The 20,921-nt window shown below is 42.6% G+C and overlaps 1 protein-coding gene across 1 annotated transcript; it reads right to left on the bottom strand.

The window, feature by feature from the left end:
- Window positions 1-5,965: 5,965 nt before the first annotated feature.
- Window positions 5,966-19,045, bottom strand: LOC129735403 (AF4/FMR2 family member 3-like). The gene is made up of 4 exons (XM_055702738.1): window positions 18,806-19,045; window positions 9,972-11,021; window positions 7,313-7,437; window positions 5,966-6,032 (listed from the first exon to the last, which is right to left on the bottom strand). Exons 1-4 carry the CDS (start codon window positions 19,043-19,045, stop codon window positions 5,966-5,968), a joined length of 1,482 nt encoding a protein of 493 aa, XP_055558713.1.
- Window positions 19,046-20,921: the final 1,876 nt, after the last annotated feature.

Genomic DNA, 20,921 nt, shown 5'->3' with positions numbered 1-20,921 from the left:
CTGTATCTATTAATAGCCTGATGTGTGCATAATTAATGCCAGAGCCTCAAGGATACTGATAAAGCCTTAATGGCCCTGACCTGCCCCATGTGGGGCCTCCTCCCTCTGCCCACGGCCTAAAGAAATCCATTTAAGCTCAGGTCTGGGCTTTCACTCCCTGCCCAACTCATTGTAAGTGTACGTGTCTCCAGCCCTTTCACAGCTGTGCTTCTGCCTGGCCATGGCCCCCATTGATATGGATCGTGACCTGGGGACTGTTGTCCTGGTGGGACCTCAGACCTGCCTTGTCACTGTGCATGCCTGGCAGTCCCTGGGCTCTGTCTGACCCTCATGGACCTGATCCTGACCTGAATTCCTGGCCTGACCTTGGACCTGCCTCATCACCACAGACTTGCCTGAGGATCTGGGCTCTCGATTGAACCTGCCTCCACTCGTGGGCCTGCCCTGCTCACCTTGCTTGAGCGCTGTGGGACTGGACCCCTGGCTGGCACAGCCCTGGCCCTGCCAGCTGCATTCTGCCCCTGGGCTCCTGGCTCCCCAGCCTTCAGGGAACAGCCAGCCCTCGCTGCTCCATGATGAGTTGCTCCCTACAGCTGCCTGAGAGGAGGCTGTGGGCAGGTGGGGGTCGGTCTCTTCTCCCAGGTAAGAAGAGACAGGGCAAGAGGAAACAGCCTCAAGTTACGCATGGGTGGTTTAGATTGGATATTAAGAAAAATTTCTTCACTGAAAAGGTGGACGAGCATTGGAACAGGCTGCCCAGGGAGGTGGTGTAATCACGGTCCCTGGAGGTCTTTGAAAAATGCATGCATGTGATGCTTAGGGACATGGTTTAGTGGTGGGCTTTGCAGTGCTGGGTTAATGGTTGGCCTTGATGATCTCAAAAGACTTTCCCAACCTAAATAATTGTATGTTAAAAGGCTTAATTTATGATGAAAAATTAGAGTTTATATACTATGTCTCATTCATTTCTCAATGTACAGTATTACTAGAATACCTCTGGACATGTCTCTGTTCCTGTTGGATAAATTGTATTTTTCTCTCTTTAAATGTGGAAAATAGCATTGTTTTCTTTATTTTAAAATCATCTGTACTTACATATCATCAAAGATAAGCTTTGTCCTTCTGCAGTCCCTGGGCGTGCTGGACAGAGGTGACCAAGGCTCTGTTTGGGACTGTGGCTTATTGCAGAGAAGAACATTTTCTGAATTGACGTGAATTGCTTTCTAGACAACAAACAGCAGAGAAGACATTGAGGAATGGCTACTAACTTCAAAAAATCAATTAATAAACAGTAGAGTGTCTTTGCATTGTGTTGTAAATTGGCAGTTAGTTTTCCTACTATTTCAGCAGGGAGTATGTACAACTGTCCTGTCACTGGTAGCCACAAATTCAGAGATACTGACTGCTCAGAGCACTTTGTAAAGGGCTCAAGTTTCAATGATTTACAGAAGAAATTGAGCTGAACTGTTAGTAACTATCAAAACACCCTGAAACACAGTAAGTGAAATTATTAAAGAATAGGTCTGTTGTGGTCATTTAGAAGTTATATCTCTTATCTTCAGCTTTCAAACTAGCATTGCACTTTGCCTCAGGAGAGCAAGGCTCACTTGTTTGACTTGTTTCACGCTGCACTGCTGATGTGCCTGCGTGGTATGAATTTGTAGCCCAAGGTCCAGGTTTCTGCTCTGGGTCTCTGATCAGCTTGAAAGATCACTGCTCTGTGCCACAGTGGGCGCACATGCCTTTTGGCAGGGTCTCATGCATTCCCTCCGCTGCAGCCCTGTTCTTCAGGCAGCCTCATGAGCCCTTCATTCTACCAAGTGACCTGCTGTGTGGGCGACTATGCACTGGTGCAAAGCAGAGGGCCCCAGGTTGGTTTTGTTTGATAACCACTGACAGAAAAGACTGTTCTGTCTTCGTCAGGATGGACAAAAAGGTCAAACGGATAAAAGCCACTCTCTGGCTTGAGGTGTCTGACAGACCATCGAAGGACTACTTGGGCGTGCCAGTTAGGTGCTAGATGGGATAAGACGGGATAAACCAAAGCTAACTAACATTTATAGTTCATGAGCTCTCATCTTCTGTATGCACATCCAGATCAGTTCAGCAGGCTAAAGGTTTCAGATGAATAACTAGATACATAAGAATTTTATTGCAAAGGTTGTTAAAATGTTGACCAAATGGTACATCGCTAGGCTATGCAGAAAATCTCAGTGAAACACATTTGCTAAGGGTGTGGGTCATAAAGCAATCACCTTTTACTTTTGATTTCCAGCACATTTGCGTGTGAAGGAATTTAAATTGTTTTCAAGATACCCAGTGAAGAGCCATATCATTATAATTCTGAATGGGTTATAAACCTCTAAGCTTATATTTTAGGAGTTAAAATGTTTAAAAATTTACATTTAATCCATGAAAAGTAGATTAATGACTATGGTATGTTAAAATGCCTTTTTATTGGAATATTTTAATGTAATTAATTTTATTTCAGTTTACCAAAAGCAACTGTGAGATATTCTTGAAACACACAATTTGTAACTTGTTTTTTAAAAAGTGTCCAAAATTAAGTTTATAGTTACTACTTCCCCTTCCACTCTCAAAAAAAGTATTTATATTTATATTTAAGTATATTTAAGTATATACATATATACTTAACATCTACTGTGGGGCCAGTTATGCCCACAGGAAAAGTGGTAGGAAGAGACCACTGCTACAGCTCAGGTAGTTTGTTTTCCTGCAAGTTACTTAGGCACTAATATTTGGGCTTTTGAAGCTTCTTATGTATCAAATAACAAATACAACAAATAGATACAGGATAAAATATATAAATGCCTTGTGTAGCAAGTAGAGAGGCATGGGGCTTTCTAGCAGCAGCAGTGCCCTAACAGCTTGACTACATGCTCCATCAGTGAACACCAATATGATGGTACCCAAATTGCTTCTAGGTATTTCACACAAAGCAGAACAGCTTCAAGAGGAGGACATGGCAATATTCTGCTCTTGATCTTCTACCAGCAGTATCCTGTAGGCTGGAGGGTAGGGGAGGTGAAAGACGTGAATTCCCTCAGAAGAGCTAACAGGCTCTTTACTCCAGCATCCTAACCACAGAACTGATGCATAAACGGGGACAGCACCTACTCCTGTCTCTCTGTGCGCTGAAGGTGGCAGCTACCACATAGTGTAGTAATATGGCTTTATCTGGAAAAGTGATGTGGGCACATTTCGTGTGAGCAAGGCTCTCTGATAAGTATCTGAATACCTGAGCTCTGATGGAGCTGGGTTGTGGGGCTGGCGCTAAGCTGTTCACCGGTGTCAAGATAAAGTAGGAGTGCCTGAGAAAGCTGGTTTAAGACATGTAGAAGAACTTGCCTGCAGGCACATTCATGGTTAGGCAGTGGCTGAGTAGAGGCCTTATACAATAGATGCCTTATGCACCGCACTTTTGGACGCAGGGGACTGGCATCACGACCAAGTAATACTCTGGAGGCCTAAAGCCATTCATTTTGGGCCATTAGCTTTTACCTTTTGCTTATGTGGCCTTTGTTATTTGCTCGTTTTACAGCTTGCCCTCCTTCCTTTCTTCTGTGCCTTGCTACACTCCAGACCAGAAATACTGAACTTACAGTACAACATTATTCCAATATTTTTTTTTGCATAACATTCTGCAAAACTATCACAGACTGCAATACAAAGTGAAAAATATACACCTAGGTTTTATATTGTGAACAAGAGCATAAACTTACATTGAAGTCTCCGGAATGTGGCTGTGACTGGATTTCACCCTTATGTTTTTTGGTGGAGGAGATGGAAGGTAATAGACTGCTGCCGTTAGGTCTGCTAGAGGAAGTTAAATCATCGTTGGAGTATTTGTGTTTTGATGCATCAGAGAGAGGAGAGATGGGTGACCGAAGCATTTTCTCATTTTTATTTATTGGTATTGCCAAGCTGGAAATGGAAATTACAGTAATGGAGTGTCACAAAGCTGGCTTTGAGAAAGGTAAATGTTTTATATATTACCAAAACTTTGAATTTAAAACCTGCTGGCAAGATGAAGTCTATTGGTATCTGGAAACAAGCTTACAGTATTGGGACCAAGAGTTCATTTACAAATTTGTATCATGTTTCTTCTCTTTCCCTTCAAGGCAAATTGTAATTCTGGAGTTAATATAAAGTCTGTATCAGAGTACTTGAAAAAAAAAACCCCAGAGATAAATGGCCACTTGCTCACCATTTCTTAAGGGATAGCCGGAGACGAAGATTAGGCTCTGTGTAAGTGTAAGTTCAGGTTATGGAGCCCTATTTCACCATTAGAGGTGACAATTTATAAGCCATGGCAATAAAACCATATGTGAACTAAAACAGGAAATGTGTTTAAAGATGACTAGCTTGCCTTTGCGCTCAATGTCCAGCCTTTGGTAGCACTGTTTATACTAATCTAATACAGATTTTGAAGACAAAGAAAGATAGGCTGGTAGTGCAGACAAAAGGAAACATAGGCGAACAGTAGCTACACACAGAGAAATATGAGCTGCTTCATCTTCTAAAGAAGAAAGCTGTAACACTGAGAGTATTTTCAGCTTTCATTTATTTGGGAGAAGGTTTGGATGAAGAGAAGTCAGACAGACTGTAAAAATATGCCCAGAAATAAACTTCAGATGCACTAATTTGAAGAAAACATTTAGCTGAAAATCTTAAAGCAACACATACAAAATAAAAGTTTTTTTAAGGAGACAGTTTGCATTAAGACTAAAACTGTGATTAAGGTCAGACAGACTGTTTTAACACAATACCTTGCCCTGTCACATTCCCCTTTATTCAGCCTATTACTTTTTATAGACAATTCTCACTTCTTTATAGTTACTGTATCAGACAGTATACACTTAATGGAATCACAAAAAAGAATATGGTGCAAACTATACTTTATTTTTGCACATAATTTCAGGGAACAGAGCTAATTAAATGTGCTCTTATCATACATTTGTCCATTTATCTGGCAAGTCTTTAAAAACTAGCTGTGAAAGAAGCCATGAAACGTAATTCAGAACCTTTGCTGTTTCCCACAGTGTAGTACCTTTAAAACACGAAGTGAACTGTTTCGCTTTAATGACCAATGCTGTTTACGAAAGCAAGAATCAAGGACAACTGTGCCCTTCTTCTCCCCCTAAGAAAAATGAGATCTTTAGCACTATTTTGAATGTGCAGGCTGATGCTGTAATTTCGTTTCCTCTTTTCAAACATAAACCCATGCCTTGGGTAGTCACGTTTATACATCACTGTCAAAGTGCAGGCTTAAAGCATCCAAGAGAAGCCAGAGCTCTTTGGAAGTGTACTCAAGCCTCTAAACTTTGACCCAGAGCTTCTGAGGAGTAGCTGCAATTTCTAGTTGTGCTGTAGACTTTCTACACGGCCTTTGGCACATTGTGTCGGACCCAGCACAGTCTCTTTACACTGAGAACCCACGCAGAACAACCTGCAGTGAGCTGTCATCCGCTTGGACCGGGCAGATTGTGGCATTCGGCGTAGGTGCAAGATATTTGGGTTATCTCTGCCTGACGCTGCAGCCTTTCTTGTCAAACAGGGCCTTGCTTAGTCTGCACCTCAGACTGTAATTACACAATAGAAAATGCTCATGTCTGAATGTATTTTTGCTCCTCTCGTTGCTACCAGCCCTCGGCTGTGCTGACAAAACTGTCTGTGTGGCTCTGCTGGGAGCTGAATAATAATAACTCGATCCAAAAAAAAAAAAAAAAGAAAAAAAAAGGAAAAGAAAGAGTTCTGGTTTCAGGTTTCAGACAAGTTTCTTGCGTGAATTTACAGAAGACCCTCACAGGCAGCTACAATGGCATAACTAGAGGGGGGCTGTGCCAGCATCAGCAGCTACTGATTGCAAGATGAACAGGAGGTCCTGATATCTGACCGCTGGTTTAGCTACAGCCTCAGTAGCCCATCCTTAGCTGTGAGAATATTAGCATTCGATAACATGTCCTACCATAGTAGCATAAACCACAGACACATCTGGGAAGCAGGGCAAACTAGAGAAGAATTAGGAGGCAAATACACATTTAAGACCTTCTTCTTTGTTTCTTTATTGTACAGTTGCTACCAGGAGTACTGAATTTAATGTCAAGTAAAACACAAATTATTGTTGTGCTTCCAGGAAGAACAGAATTAACCCTGTGACACAGCAAGCTATGACAGCCATGCTATTCTCTGAAAATGAATGCGATGTAAAACATATGACACTGTGGTAACGGGAATGGCATGCCTGCATGCAATCACCCACAATAAAACAAACTGTTCTGTGTATTGTTTTCACTTTATGAAACATATGTGACATGTCAGGACAAAGAAATTGAATGCATACTTTTGAATAAGCACTATATATATTCGTTTTCTCCATGATTTTTTCCAGCATTAATGACAAGAATTGCTCAAACTCATCAGTGATGTGTACAATAGAAAAGACCGCTAGAATAAATACAAATATTTTCTAATTTTAGCAGTTTTACCCCAAGAGATACCCTGATACTAACAGAAAATGATATTTTTTTAAAATACTGATGACCAGCATGTACTAAGCAGCATGCGTCTGAACTCTGAAGAGATGTGTGTCAAAGTTTGACTGCTGGAAGCCTCCAGAAAGTCTCTATGATTGATCTGACATTGATAGGGGTCTGTGTGCATAAGCCATGCCAGCAAATGTGAAATACTCAACATTTGTTTCATGCCCCGCATACTTTGAAAATTATATTGTTTTTAAAGTCTGAGTTCTTTGTCCTAAAATACTTATTAATTACACAGAATAGATTGCTTGTCATCTCAAAAATATTGGATCTCAAATATATTCTGGAACTGAGTATTGCAGGCATTATTATGAATATTTTTTTCAATCTTGTCCATAGAGTTTATAGATAATTGTATTTATACAGCCAAACTTTAAGTTTGAAACTCATAACACTGTAAAGAAAGAAAAGGCTAGAAGATGGCTGCCTATGCGAATTGGTACCTACAACACAATGTTTGGGAATATGTCTTGGACAATCGCACTGGTCTAACTATAATTACTTATTCCATGAGCCTCAGACTTGAACTCACAAATTCTTTATGCCATAGGACAAAAATGCAAGTATATGAATGTGTCAGCAGCTGCTAACTTGTTCATTAAACCAGAAGAAAGGAGAATGCAGTGGGCAGTTTTTCAACATAAAATGTGTTAATTAAAAAATAAATTCTATTAAAGGAAAAATAACACACAGCATTAAACTGCAGCTAGTTGTATGACTCAGTGGTAAATAAGAAGGAAAATGCTTACCTATTTTCGTTCATATTGCAGTGATTTGCTGCTGTGATGCTTTGAGCAGAGGCAGCTAATCGTGAAGAACTCTCTCGCTCTAAGTGAGTCTTCTTGATGTCTCTGCACTCTTCCTCATTCTCACACTGAATGTAGAGAAAAATAATAATATGCTAGGTTGTGGATTTACTACAGATCCAAAACTACTTGGCATTTTCTGGCATTTGGTATTAACGATGACGCTTTCTTTGAACATATGCGTAACACAGATCAGAGATGACTGGTCCATGCCCTAAAACAAAAATAAACTAAAGAGGCAGGGTGTAAACAAAGGAGTAGAATATAAAAATTGAATTGTTTCCACCACTTCCGCACTTGCACTTTGGGATATTCTTTCTTTATATTGCCCTCTTTGCCCATTTCCTGTGACTTTTCTCTTGTCTAGTCCTCAGCCTCATACCTCTTTTGCCTCTCTTGCTCTGTTCGGTGACTATGCTTATGCTAGTAAATACAACAGATCAGCAACTGGTCCTGAGGCCAACGGGCATCGCACAGCTCACACCCATGCACTCATCTTGCTCCTCCTTCAAACCGGGGTATATGCTACATTCAGATTGCCTTTTGGGAAGGGACCTTAGTCTGGTCCTGAGTGAGGGCCAGACACTGTCTGGAAGAACAGAAGTTGGTGCTGACCAAACCTGCATTAGCAAGCATGTTAACAGTTAAAGCAGGTGACTGTGCCACTTCTTGGGACTGCAGCCTGGCCCTATCTGGCCTACTAGTGTGAACGTAGCCAATGTTTCCAACCAGTATTTAATCTCATGTTATGTTCCTTAGGTTCTATCATCGGCTCCCAAAGGCTCTGCTTTTCCAACCTCCTGCAAAGTCCACATCCTTTCCCACTTCTAATGCTTCTTCAGTTTCCAGTGCTGGCTGAGTTTTACTTGTGATCTGTTGATTCTGCTGGATTTACTGCCTCGCTGCATGGCAACAACATATTCTGTGTTATCCATTGCCACTGCGGCTGCTGCTATTGGGTTAACATTGTAGCTTACACTCCACAGGAGTGAAGATCTCACACCTCAGTGCTCAACCACCGTCCTCTGTCTCTACTTGTCCATCTTCTTGCGATCACGACAGAGGTGCAAGTGATAATGACCACTTTCAAATTTTGCTGTTATGCCCGATAATTCATTCTTATTAGTCTTATTCATAGTGTCTTTTGGGAAGGGGGATCATGTATTGTGAGCTTGCATAGTAGCTATCCCATTGAGGGTCTTATTCCAGGCTGAGGGGCAATATGGTACTCCAGGAATGCCTTGTATTTGTTATATCACTAAAACCACCAGCAACAGCAGTGCTTTAAGACAGAAGAATAAAAGATAATGTGCCACAGGAAGTGGGATTAAGCATTTCTAGGATGGCTGTTTATTTTGCTCTTCTGTTGTTTCCTCCTGTTTCCTTCTGGGTGCGCAGCCTGGCACTGTCACATTGGCATCTCCTGTGGCCTAAAAACATATATATTTTGCTTCTGCCACTATTTCTTGACCTGCTGCCCATCATTTTGTACTGTGCAGTTACTTCCACACTACTTCCTAAAGAAAATGCAGACAAACATATCTCAGAGTTTATCAGAGCTCTCTGTTATGGCTCCACCAGTGACCAGAACAGGGTTGCCACCTTCCAGATATTAAAAAAGAATCTGAAAAAAAAAAAAAAAAGATAAAAAAAAGGGAAAGACTGCTTTAGAAAACAGTCCTCAAAAGTATACAGATCAATCTGCACACATACAGTAGCTCTGAGGGCGACCGATGACTGCAAAGTAAAACTGTCCAGAAGTTGGGTAGATGGCGATTCCAGTTTGGAGTGACTTTTGGGGTCAGATAGGTACAAAAAGAAAGCATCCTCGGTGGACATCTATGGCCATGGGGTGTAGGGGGATTTCTCCTCGGCACCACTGGTGGCTCAGAAAGTGTGTGGGAGAGGCAGGGCAGAGGGGTGCATGTGACTAGAGGGCAGTGCCCACCTGGCTGCTGTGACAGTGCTGCTGGGGAGGGGGCAGCTAATGGACTACACTAGCACTTCTACACCTGTCTGAGAGCCCTGAGGTAAAAGGGAGCCACAAGAGTGTGAGAGAGGCAGGTTGCAGAGGAAGGCAGGTTGCAGGTCTCTGTGAACACATCACGCACAAAACCTGGCCTCCCTGCTGGGACTGAAGGGCTTGCCTTTTGTCAACAATCTCAGGCAAAAAAACCATTCTGCCTCTTCTTTTTCTACACATGCAGTGATACTGTGCAGACTGTGACAAGATAGCTGGTAGTCGTCCTTTTGCCAGCTTAAGCATCACCTCCAAATGCCCCAAATGAAAGAATCCTCAGAAGAGAAAACTATCCTACTCAAAAGGCAGTGCCTTCACTAAGGCATGGAAAGTTGTGTGCCAGCAGCAAATGCTGTCTCCAAGGGGCTGTGATCCCTCACAACCTGTTTCATCACCTCCTGGGATGGCATCTCCCTGGGGCTTGGCCAATTCCTACATGGTGAGTGGGGACAAATCCCAGCTCTGAAGTGCCAGCCTGGAGAAGACACAGCCATTGAGCACTGGATGAGGGTGCAAGTGGTGCTTGCCTCCCACTTGCTGGAGGCCCCTGTACCCACCCCGATCAGTCCCCCCAAAGCTCACCTTGCGTTTCCTTCTAGATTTCGGTAAACCCTTCTCTGCTGGGGGGTCAGCACTACTACCCTGCGGGAGGCTGGCCGCTTGGTTTGCTCCGGCGCTCATGGCCAGCGGCTCTTCGGGCAAACGCTCTGGAATCCTGGACAAAAGAGCCAAGTCAATGTTGACCCACAGCGATTTTACCTCATCACTGTCTTTCAGAGGAGACAGGAGCTCATTCCTACCGAAAGGAACTAGGGTGTAAAACTGTTCCTCCAGCTCCTTTGCTATTTCACTACTAGTCCTGGCATTAATGGAGCCAAAGGCACTGCAGCTGCCGTGGGGTTTGTTGGCGGTGCCAGTCCCCGCATCCTTGGCACGCGGCTCAGACCCGGCCACCGCCGGCACCTTTGGCAGCGGGCGCTCCTCCCGCTCGGACTCAGAGCCCGAGTCAGAGGAGGATGATGAGGACGAAGACTCAGTCTCGATGAACTCTTTTGATTTGGGTGCCGTTTTGCTCGGCCCCCGGGCCCGACGCTTCTCGCCGGCTGTGGCTGAGCGGGGCTCCCGGCGATGTCCTGCTCTGCAGCCACCGCTGCCACTGCTGCTGCCACCGGGCCGGGCCCTTGGTGCCTCGCCAGCAGTGCCTTCTGGAAAGCTGTGGCTCCCAGGGGGCTCCTCTGTGCTGGGGCAGTGGGCGCTGTCCCCGGCAGAGGCCCTCTCGGCCCGCCGCGGCACTTTCTTCCCTGCCGCCCGCCTTGGAGGCCCGCCGTCGGCGGCGGGGGGTGACTTTTGCCGGCTGCCCTTGCTGCCTGGTGCTTTGTTGGCGGTCCTGGGCCGTGGTCCGTCCCCGACGGTGGTGGCGGCGGTGGCAACGCGGCTCTCCCCACTGCGGTGCTCGGCTGGGCCAGTGGCCAGGGTCTTCTCGCTTTCCTGCCGCTCTGCCTTCACACGGCCATAGTAGGGATGAGCCTCCAGCGCCGGGCCATCATGGTGGGTCAGGATGGGTGCTTTGTGCGGGGTGACTTTATTCAACCACTTGTCCAGCTGCCACTTGTTGGATGAGGGTGGCTCAGGCTGAAAGGGAAACAGATGGCAACAATCTTAGTGCTGAGACCGTACTGCCCTCACCCAGGGCTCCCTCAGGGACACCAGAATGCTGGGTCCCTCCTGGTGCCGCAGAGATTTTCCTCTGGTTAGAGCTGCCCCTAACTGCGGCAAGCCCCTGGCACTGGCCCTGGGCGATGGGATGGAACACAGGTGACATGCCATGCAAGCAGGGATTATTTTTGGTTTCAGAATGAGTTTGGGAAGGAGGAATGGCTTCCATGTTTCATCATTTCTGAGGATGATTCACACAGCGCTACTGGCAATGGCTTTAGCTGGGAAATGCTCCCAAGTTTCTAAACAAAAGAAAATATAATGGTGATAGGAAGGGAGGAAAATGAGGCAGGGATAGGGCTGAGTCTAAGGGAGGGTAGCTAATAGGAAAGCTAGGGCTACATATCTTGTGTCTTGTGCCATCGCAATAAATACAAAAAGCATTAAAAAAGCATACAAAGAGGCATGTAGCGGGGAGCTGGAGGCCTAACTAGGTGGCTCATGTAATCTGTCTGGTATTGATGTTATAATCCTGTGAGATCCCACAAACATTTGTGCCGTGGTATTGTCAAGTGCTCATTTTGTGAGTATTGTGTGGCTGTTAGTTTTTCTGTGTAACAATAAAGTTATAAGAAAGCATCTAAAACATAATAGTGTTTGGACAGTGAAGAAGTGGGATAATCAGGATTTCAAATGTAAACACAGCTCAGACAATGTTATTTCAGAACAATGTGCAAGTGTTTTTTAGTGCTTCTTGCAATCAGTAATTTGAATGTAACAAAATGAAGAGGAAAGGCAAAAAACCCCAAAAGAAATAAATGATGGAGTAGATGGCCAGCCATAACCTAACCCCACAGCATCTAATGTGAAAGGTGTCCTAAATTCCTTAACTGGAACCAAAATTTGATCCACTAGGCTACTGTATATGCATAATCAAAAAGTGTGTCATGAGTCTAACATGAAGACCATCAATGCTCTGGAAGGGTGTTTGCTCAAGAGAGAATATCCACAGTCTCTAACTTCAAAGAGTCTCTTAAATCCTTATTTAAAGTAGGTGTCTGAGGACAACAGAGGTTTCATGCATAGCCAAAGGTGTCTCCAGAATTACACACTGGGGGTTGTGTTCACTCTACATGGGACAAAGGCTCCTAAAATAAACAAAGTTAGACATTGGAATTTGTATGATACAAACACTTCTTCTTGCAAGTATCTAAATTACTAATTATCAAGCTAGCCGATACCTATTGGAAGTTTGCTGGATTGTTTTAAGTTTATTTTTTCTTACTCATACTCCCTAATATCTTACATGAGGAATTTCTTTCCTGAGCTGTAAATCTTGAAAATGGATGGGCAGTGTTTCTCTCGATGAAGATGTATTTTTACAGCTCTTAACTCTTTACCTGAAATACACAACATTTTTTTTTTTATTACTGCTGAAAATACAGACAGATTTGTTTAGTGCCATTCATTGTGTACATACCGAATGTACTGGGTATTTAATAAAAGGCTCACTATACATGGAAGTCCTTCCACCGTTCAGGTGTATTTAAGAAAAGGACATACATCAGAAGCATATGGGGAAAAATATACCTCTGCCCATAAGTATAGGTCAGAATGAGGGCAGTGTAAAAGTTCAAAAAAACTTCCAGCTTCCCTGTTACATTCCATTCTGTTTATGTACCTTGTAATTCTTAAAAACAGTGGTTCACAAAATACGGCTTTCAACGGATCACAGTAAACCATCAGAAATCAGTGATTAACTGCTACAGTGTCATAACTTGGCAATGTGGTACTTTAGAGTGGTATGTCTGCTATTTAGGCAGAATATCTACAGTCCCACCAACCTATAAGCCAGCTATGGAGTCTAATAAAAAGGATCAACAATGTTGCCAGCTTTACTAATTTTGTCAGGAGTTTTAGAATACTCGCTATTTTTTCTTAAAGCCTCAGCTCTCAGAAACATGGGCTTATATGCACTTCCAGGGTTTATTTAAATAAAAATTCAAATCCTTGTGGCTGTTGAAAAAAGACTTAAGATGTGTCTGCTAAAAAAAAAAACCTCTTTAAGGTGCATCTGCTAAAAGTAAGAAGTCTGCAGCCCATCAAGTAAATTAAAAGAATCCAAATCTAACAAATCAGAATTTTAAAACTTTTCTCACTGTTTTTGGGCCCTGATACAGTTTTGGAATATTTGAGATTGTCAGTGTACATGAGTGATGTCAATTCACTTTAGGAAGTAATTTATTCAATTGATTGCTCTAACTGAAAAGTACTGTACTTTGAAATCACTTAAAAAAACAAGACACCTTGCGAGAGAACAAAATCATGACAGCCAAGAATGAAGAATAGGCCTGGTAAAAAGAGGGACTGGGAAAATTCACTTGAAAGTTTTCACCAGTACACTTTACATGCCTAATTGCAATTATTTGTGGGAGAAAAAGAAAAACCCTAATTCTCCAGTTCACATCACCCCCCTAAGCATGTCACATACCATTCCATGGAAGAGAAATTGGTTTGCTCAAAGTGAGAAATTTTCAGCAGCATGTAAGGATGGAGATATATGTGAAAATATATCCAGAGTGATCCGATTGCAGAATGGTCTCTGTCCCTTGGGTTTTGTGTCATGGAAATATGCTGCCCTCAAAGCCTTGTAGAGATTTGGGTAGTGTTTAATTGGGGTAAAGCCGGTGGTGCCTAGATGGGCAGCAGTAACAGGAATAACAGTCCATGATGAAGCTGACTTGCAATGAAATACAAGTTTGGCGTGAAAATTCAAAAAGGGAACTTTGAGACAAAGATAGTTTCTGGGACTAAGGCACTGCAGACATACACATGTGCCAGGCTTCATTGAAAAACAGAAGGATGTGATAAACTTCCTTAAAAATTGTGGGTGGATTCATCTGTACAACATAGACACCTCTATCTGAGCTAGTCAACGAGTTCCTTCTCCAGTCAGTGGACTACTCTTCTAGGGTGTGAAAAATTCCCTCTTGAAATAGACATCCGAAATAGGCCAGATGAGCTGGGACCTAAAAATGTCTATTCCTTTCCACTGACTGTAAAGGGGAGGCTTAGGTGGTGAGCAGATGTAGGTATCTGCAGTAGAAGTGTCCAAATTTAGATGGGATGACTCCCACACAGCACGTCTATGTATCTCAGATCTCTTCAAGGCTACAAGTGCAACCAGAGGCATGAATAGCATGTGTCTAAAAGAAACCTTTGTCAAAACATTATGCAGAAACACTTTCTGGAGTAAAGGGCTGTTAAACAATGAAGTGTATTGGGGTCATTCTATGCTTGTTATTACAAAGAGGGATCCAAGGTGTAGTAATACCACTGTAAACTTGAAGCATGACATCACTTTAATTGAGAGATTGGATAGCCTATAATATCTGCGTGTACTCAGCTCACTGTGGGGTAGGACTGAGCTACCCGCCATCCCTGCAGTGGACTCTACCTATTGTAAATCCACATATTAATTTACCCTTATGATACCTTGCTTGTGCTGCCCTGCTATCAAAGATTTCCCTCAGGGCAATGCCCATACAAATGTGGTGCCTTTTCATTGTATTTAAGGCTTAGATGATAATGATGATGATGAAGAAGATGATGATAATGATGTTTATTATTATTACCACTACTACTTTATTGCTACTAACACTGCTGCTAGCACTTTATCAAGAACTGGAAATTCCCATGTGTTAGGCACCGCACACATACACTCGAAGAGGTGGCTCCTGCCACAAAGAATTTTCTGGAGGGAAGGGAGAGTTTAGTTTGTATTCATTGCCAAAAATAGTCCACAGGACAGCTAAAGCCCATAAATCCTATTTTCAAAGGTAAAGATGGTGTCTACAGCTGGTCTGGTGGTAAAATCCCCTTTTCTGAGTATGCCAGTGAGGAAATCGGATCATGGCTATACTTCAGATGGGAAGCAAAAACTTTCTGGAAAACAAGACAGATAAAGAAAACAAACCCCTCCTACCCTGCAAGCCTAAAACTACAACTCTTCTTCTTCTGTCTCCCAATGAAATCTATCAGTGAAGAAAGGCTGGTGAGGTGGCAGAAGCACGCTCACCAGTTGACTAGTCTGTTAGATACACATCTCCTTCCTATTTTCTGAGCTAAAGAGAAGAAAGCCAACGCCACAGGGCACCTGAGGGAACTGCAGAGGTTCACAGGCAGTGGCTCCTCAGCCACTGGTACTGATGTCCAGGCACTTGAAGCACTTGATGCACAGTGGTCAGGAGGTGGCTCTCTGCTGATGAGAGGAGGGTGGGGAAGAGCATAACCCTATAAGTCACTTCAACTTTGACCTGGTCAGTCACAATGTGGGGACTTGAGCTGAAAAGGTATACCCTGTGATGATGGAATAAGCATTAAAAAAAAAGTATATGTGAATCTTTGAAAAGAGAAAAAAACTTTAATGGTTGTGAGCTAGTCACAACAGCAGAGGCTGGCTGTAAAGGACATTGCACCCGGTGTGTGGGGCTGGCGGGGCCCAGGACAGGGCACCTCTCTACTGGCCTGGTTACTGTTGACTAGCCACTGATGCTTTGTCCCATGCGATGGCTTCTCTGTTTCTTTCCTGCACATTCCCCACTCCAGTCCTCCCTGCATAGTGGGAATTCCCAGCTGTCTAACCAGATTCAGCCTTATTAAAGGTCTGCAGGATAATTCAATGGAACAAAGAAGAAACAAACTAAATTCTTAGCTTTTGAATGTAGCCCTTTCTATGGACTTACATCCAAGGTTTTTTTCTACCATGTGAAATAATTGCAAGGACAAGACATCATTGTTTTCCAGAGTCCTCATTTATGATGTTAGTTAAGGTCATGCAAAAAAATCATGACTTCAGCAAAGAAACAGGAGATAGAAGCCTCAGTTCCTTGTTCGTAATTTCAGGTTTGGCAGTCCACAAAACTGTAACTACTCACATTAATGTCTGAGGCACCTTAATTTGTCCACATCACTGAAACCAGTCTGAATGTTGTCTCCTGTTCTAGCTCAGCCATTATTCTTAGTTTACTGCAGACATAAAGTGTAGATGGCTGAGCTAGTCACTACAGGCTCTAAATAGTCAATGGAAAGAAACAGACACTTTTAGGGTGCAATTAATCTAATCTATTTTATATGTATACTTTACAATGAGCTGCTTTTACACTCTAGGCAACTGCATTTAGATACCTAAGAACAACTCAAAGATCTCAAAATGAGATGAGGAAAAAATCACAGAAGAAATGAAACAGCAATCACATTTCTATATAAGCTCAAATCAGAAGACACACTGTCCTAGAAATAAAAATCTTTGACTACATGCATAGAATATTTCAGATTATGGAAAGAAAAAGAATAAAGGCTTTGTAATAGTCTTAATGATTTCCAGATTAAGTTCCTTCCAACCTGGAAATACGGATTTCCTGTCCAGCCTTGTGGTGGAGCACTCAAGTTCATTGTACCTGAATTTACCAGTTTATGCTAAAGCAAAAGCAAATTGTATTTGCTTTTTCTGCCTTATCCAATAGATGAAATTAATTTTAAGACTAGGACTGGAGTTGAGTCTGCTACTCAAATTTAGATGGACAAGAGCTTCTGAGGACCTGTCTCTCTCCATTTACTGGGTAAGAACATGGCACATACTTTAGAAAGATGGCTTCACTGGGTGCGTAAGTATAAGTTAAAGCATTAATGCCAAGCAGACAGGATTTCCAGTCAGACACATCACGTAAGTGTGTTTTGAACTGGTGCCATCAGTCATGCGATGAGTCTGGGAAAGCACTGGCCCTTTGGGAAAGTACAGGTATCCTACTTCCCTGGGACACCCTGACCCTATTCATGTGTGGCCTCTCCCATATCCCATCAAGGCATGACCCTATGAAAACCACTGCAGCCATCACATTTTTTGAGTCATTTACATTTTTGTATAAGCATGTTTCATACAGCATGTCCTAGAAGGCAAACCACACAAATATAATGCAAAGAGACAAGCAATCTGTTGGAGTAGTGTAGCTGTTTCGTGACAATGATCGCTGATAACTCAGGCTCTGTGCAAAAGTAGTTCCACAGATCTTGAGAGGATATGTATCAAATGCTTAAAAGGAGGCACTTCCTCCACATTTCTATGACTCTGAGTCCCTTGCTTGACTTTAGGAAATCCATGACCTGCCTCAGTTAATTAACTTCCTGCATTCCCTGAGGAATTGCTGCTCTCAGGTCTAAGCAGCACGGGTATCTGCCTAGATAATAAACAGTCCCTTCGTGGGGTACTATTCTTCTCCTCCTTTTATTTCATATTTCCTTTCCCCTCCCAATGGTTCCTTCTCTTTCTTCTCTTTGTTCATTTTCTTGCACCTCCCAAGATCCCACAGGGAGAAGAGACACCGAGTGAGAGATCTCTGCGCCAATTCCAGTGGGGAACTAGACAGAGGGAGAAGACAGTCTTAATGGGTTGGATGAGAGAGCTCCAAGTGGGAAATAAGACATGGGGTAGCACAGAGAGGGCAACAGGGAAGAGAGACTGTAAGGAAGAGAATAGAGACAAAAGGAAAGACAATCAGGGAGAGAGATTTAGGAAAGGGACAAAGTGAGAGAGAAATTAACTGGAAACGGATCTGAAAGTACTGTGAAGGAAAGACAGAAAGGAAGATAAGTGTTAAATAAGGGACAAAAAGGACAGAACCTGAGAAAAATATATTAAGGATGTTTCTGTGAGTGCTGCATTTTGTCTGGTAGGAATCATGGACCCAAATAGCCACGCAAAAGATGAGGAAAAGCTGGCTGGTTATTCAGTATAATTTTTCAGGGTGAGAGAATAGGTGAGGCATAATTTTGTGGGGAGGAGTCTGGTGATTGGATGCTTTATGTGGAGTAGGAAAATACACTGACTGTATTTCATGTGTATTTACAATCTTGCCGCTAGATTTTTGAATATTTTTACATACATTAATGTGTGTGATGTGGCTGTGGAGTTCATAGTTTTATACTAAAGGTGTGCATTGACCAAAACATGTGAAAACATCAATGCTGGTAGAAAAGCTGAGCAGAGAAAGCTGCCTTGTCATGTTTGTTGAGCACTCTGCACAGGTGAAAGCAGAAGGTGGCATAGCACTGGCAGCTTAATTGTAATTTGGCTACGGCTTGTCTACATGTGGAAATTTTCAGTACTAGCTTTCCAGATGACAAGTTTGGGCTTAATGTTTTGCACCATGAGTAATTCAGTTTAGTCCATTTTGGAGGCAGATTAAAATAAATCACACAAAGGCAGCAGTAGCAGAGAATAATTCACTTATAGAGTGAGGTGAGGGAAGTGCGTGAGTGAAAAACAACTGCTTTGCTTTAAAAATCCACCCTCAATCTGATTTTATAATAGCTTCCCTGTGTAGAGAAGCCTTTAGTTCTCCTGTAGTGCTAGGAGCCCCCATCAGGACTTACACACTAAGCAAGTCGTTGCTACGGAGGCTGAGTTGCATAAAACTTCAAGCAAGCTGTGAGCCTTGCAAGGCGCTCCACTCATCTTCAATTTGAGGAAAATACCACAGGGTTATTTCTTTCTTCATTTTTGTTTCAAATGCTTTAATCTGCCCCAAGATCCCCTGCCACTTGCATTTCACAGCAAGCCAGGGGGAGGATCCCTGGGCCTTTCTCTTGCATTATTTTGTGCATCTCCCCACAGCCTCCTCGTGTTGGTTTGGCTGGAAAAAGGTCTGAGTGGGTGTAACAATGGATTGCTGCCCTAAATCATACCGAGCAGAAGCCCTTACCTCTGGGCTGGAATAATGCGAGGGCTTGCTGCCGTCACTTTCACTGGAGCTGCTTTCACTCTCCGAGTCAGACTCTGAGCTGGTCTCCGATTCACTGGAGCTGCTGCTGCTCGACCCCTTGCTGGAAAGTCCTGGGGCTCTGGTGTTGGACTGCGGCACCACCAGGCTGACAGCCCCACATACAGCCCACCAGGGAGGGGAGAGGGAAGAGAAGAAAACAAGAACACAAAATACCCGCATGTTAAAACCATGGTGTTTTAGGGAGCATACCTATCTGAATGCCTGTGAGCTTGTCTCTGCTGCTAGCAAATGGTGAAGTTCAACATTACATTATTATAACTGAGGCGAAAATATGGGGTTACCCTCATATTCATTTAAAACCATAGCCTTTGCCATCTCTTCTTCATCTGAAGGAGGGTCAAGTTTTCACTTCAGCTTGTTTCTTTTCTCATTCAACAGACATTTTAGGTTATATTAAAAATATCAAATGTTAAAAAACAGAGTACAGAAAGCAGTCTTACACTGTCTAATGAACACTCTGCACAGAGGTGAAAGCAAGAGATGGAAAAGGTGAACAGTTAAGAAACGGAGTTGAACTCCACAGTACCAGTCATTTATAAATAGTAATAGCAATAACGATGATAATAACAATAATAAGACATCCTCACTGGAGCTTCCAACCCCCATCTTTTGTTCTGCACACTTCTTCGCCTACCCATAAATGATGTGGTTACCTGTACATACCATCTTGATATTGACAGCCGCAAGATTTAAGACTCTGATCCTGCAAAAACTTGAAAAGCTCAGACCTGTGTTTTTGCATGTCAGCAGTGTGGTGCTGTCAGCAGAGCTACTTGCCTTCTTAAAAGTTATGTTTGCATGCAAAATGTTTGTATTATCAGGCCTGACAGGAGAAGAAATGTGTACTTTCCTGAAATAGTTGACCATGCATATTAAAAATATCATAGTCATAAAGACTTGAGTGTGAAATGTCCTGTTAAGTCATCCAGCTTATTCCCCAGGCAATGGAAGATTGTTCCCTATAGCAGGGTGCATTTTCTAGTGAGTTGTCCAATTTGATTTTAAATGACTTGAATACAGCTTTTACTTTTACCCCTGGGAAACTTTTCTGCAAAGTAACCCAAATTCCACTGTCAGAAATTTCTTCCTACATTCAACATGAAGTTGCCCCTTTTAAATTTATTGTTGTTACTTATTATTTCATCCTATTCCTAATAGTTACTATGATAAATTATCATCCTCCCTTTTTGCTTTCACATATTTGCAGACTGTTTTCCTGCCCTACTTCAGTCATCTTTCAGACAAGGCCTTACACATTTACTTCTTCTGATCTTTCTTCATAAGTCATTATCTCCAGGGATATGGGATCATTTTTATGGCTCTTTTCTGAACTCATTCCAATTTGTCTATATCTCTCTGATAACAGGATGCCCAAAACAGAGTGCAGCATTATAGATGGGTTCTCACTAGAGCAGTACAATGAAGGGCTATTACCTTCCTGCTCCTTGATGCGTTGCTTCTGTAAACATATACCGAGCTGTGATGGAATATATAGTCCATTAACACTCCTACATCTCTTTCAACACTGCTTTCTCCAGAATTCCTCTACTGATAGCTACATTTTAGATTATTTGCTTCCAGAGAGAATAGCTTGCTTTTTTTCTTCATACCAGATCTCATTTTCTTCTTTACAGCACATGCTTCTAGCTCCTTTTGATTTATTTCTCTGCCCTCAGAGGTGTCTGCAGCAACTTCTAATTTAGTATCAAATGCAAACTTAATTAAATGGTTATTCACTTCCTTTTCCAGATCATTAATGAGACTGTTAAATAAACCCCACATGAAACACACCGATACCCTAATAACCATCTCATCCCAATTCCATTCACCGTGTTTATCATCACCCTTGTTTATGCTCCATCAATCCAATATTGTAGCTAATGCAATGTGATCTTGGAGTTACATTTTGTGACAAATAATATCCAATAATTAATTACAGTTCTGCTATGTTGCAACTAATGAATTGTATTTACCTGTTAATGGTGCATTTCATTCTGGAAAACTGGTACCTGACACTTGACACGAGCAACATATG

This window comes from Falco cherrug, chromosome 2 (assembly GCF_023634085.1).
Source record: "Falco cherrug isolate bFalChe1 chromosome 2, bFalChe1.pri, whole genome shotgun sequence".
Classification (NCBI taxonomy): Eukaryota; Metazoa; Chordata; class Aves; order Falconiformes; family Falconidae; genus Falco; species Falco cherrug.
Note: the sequence above shows the minus strand (reverse complement) of the source record. Positions and strands in the feature narration are given on the sequence as shown.

Coding starts and splice junctions, on each gene's coding strand:
- LOC129735403 (XM_055702738.1), bottom strand. CDS start 19,045: ATGCGGGTATTTTGTGTTCTTGTTTTCTTCTCTTCCCTCTCCCCTCCC. Junction 11,022..18,805: donor CGCATTATTCCAGCCCAGAG/GTAAGGGCTTCT, acceptor TTTCCCTTTCAG/CCTGAGCCACCCTCATCCAA. Junction 6,033..7,312: donor TGCAATATGAACGAAAATAG/GTAAGCATTTTC, acceptor ATTCTTCTCTAG/TTTGCCCTGCTTCCCAGATG.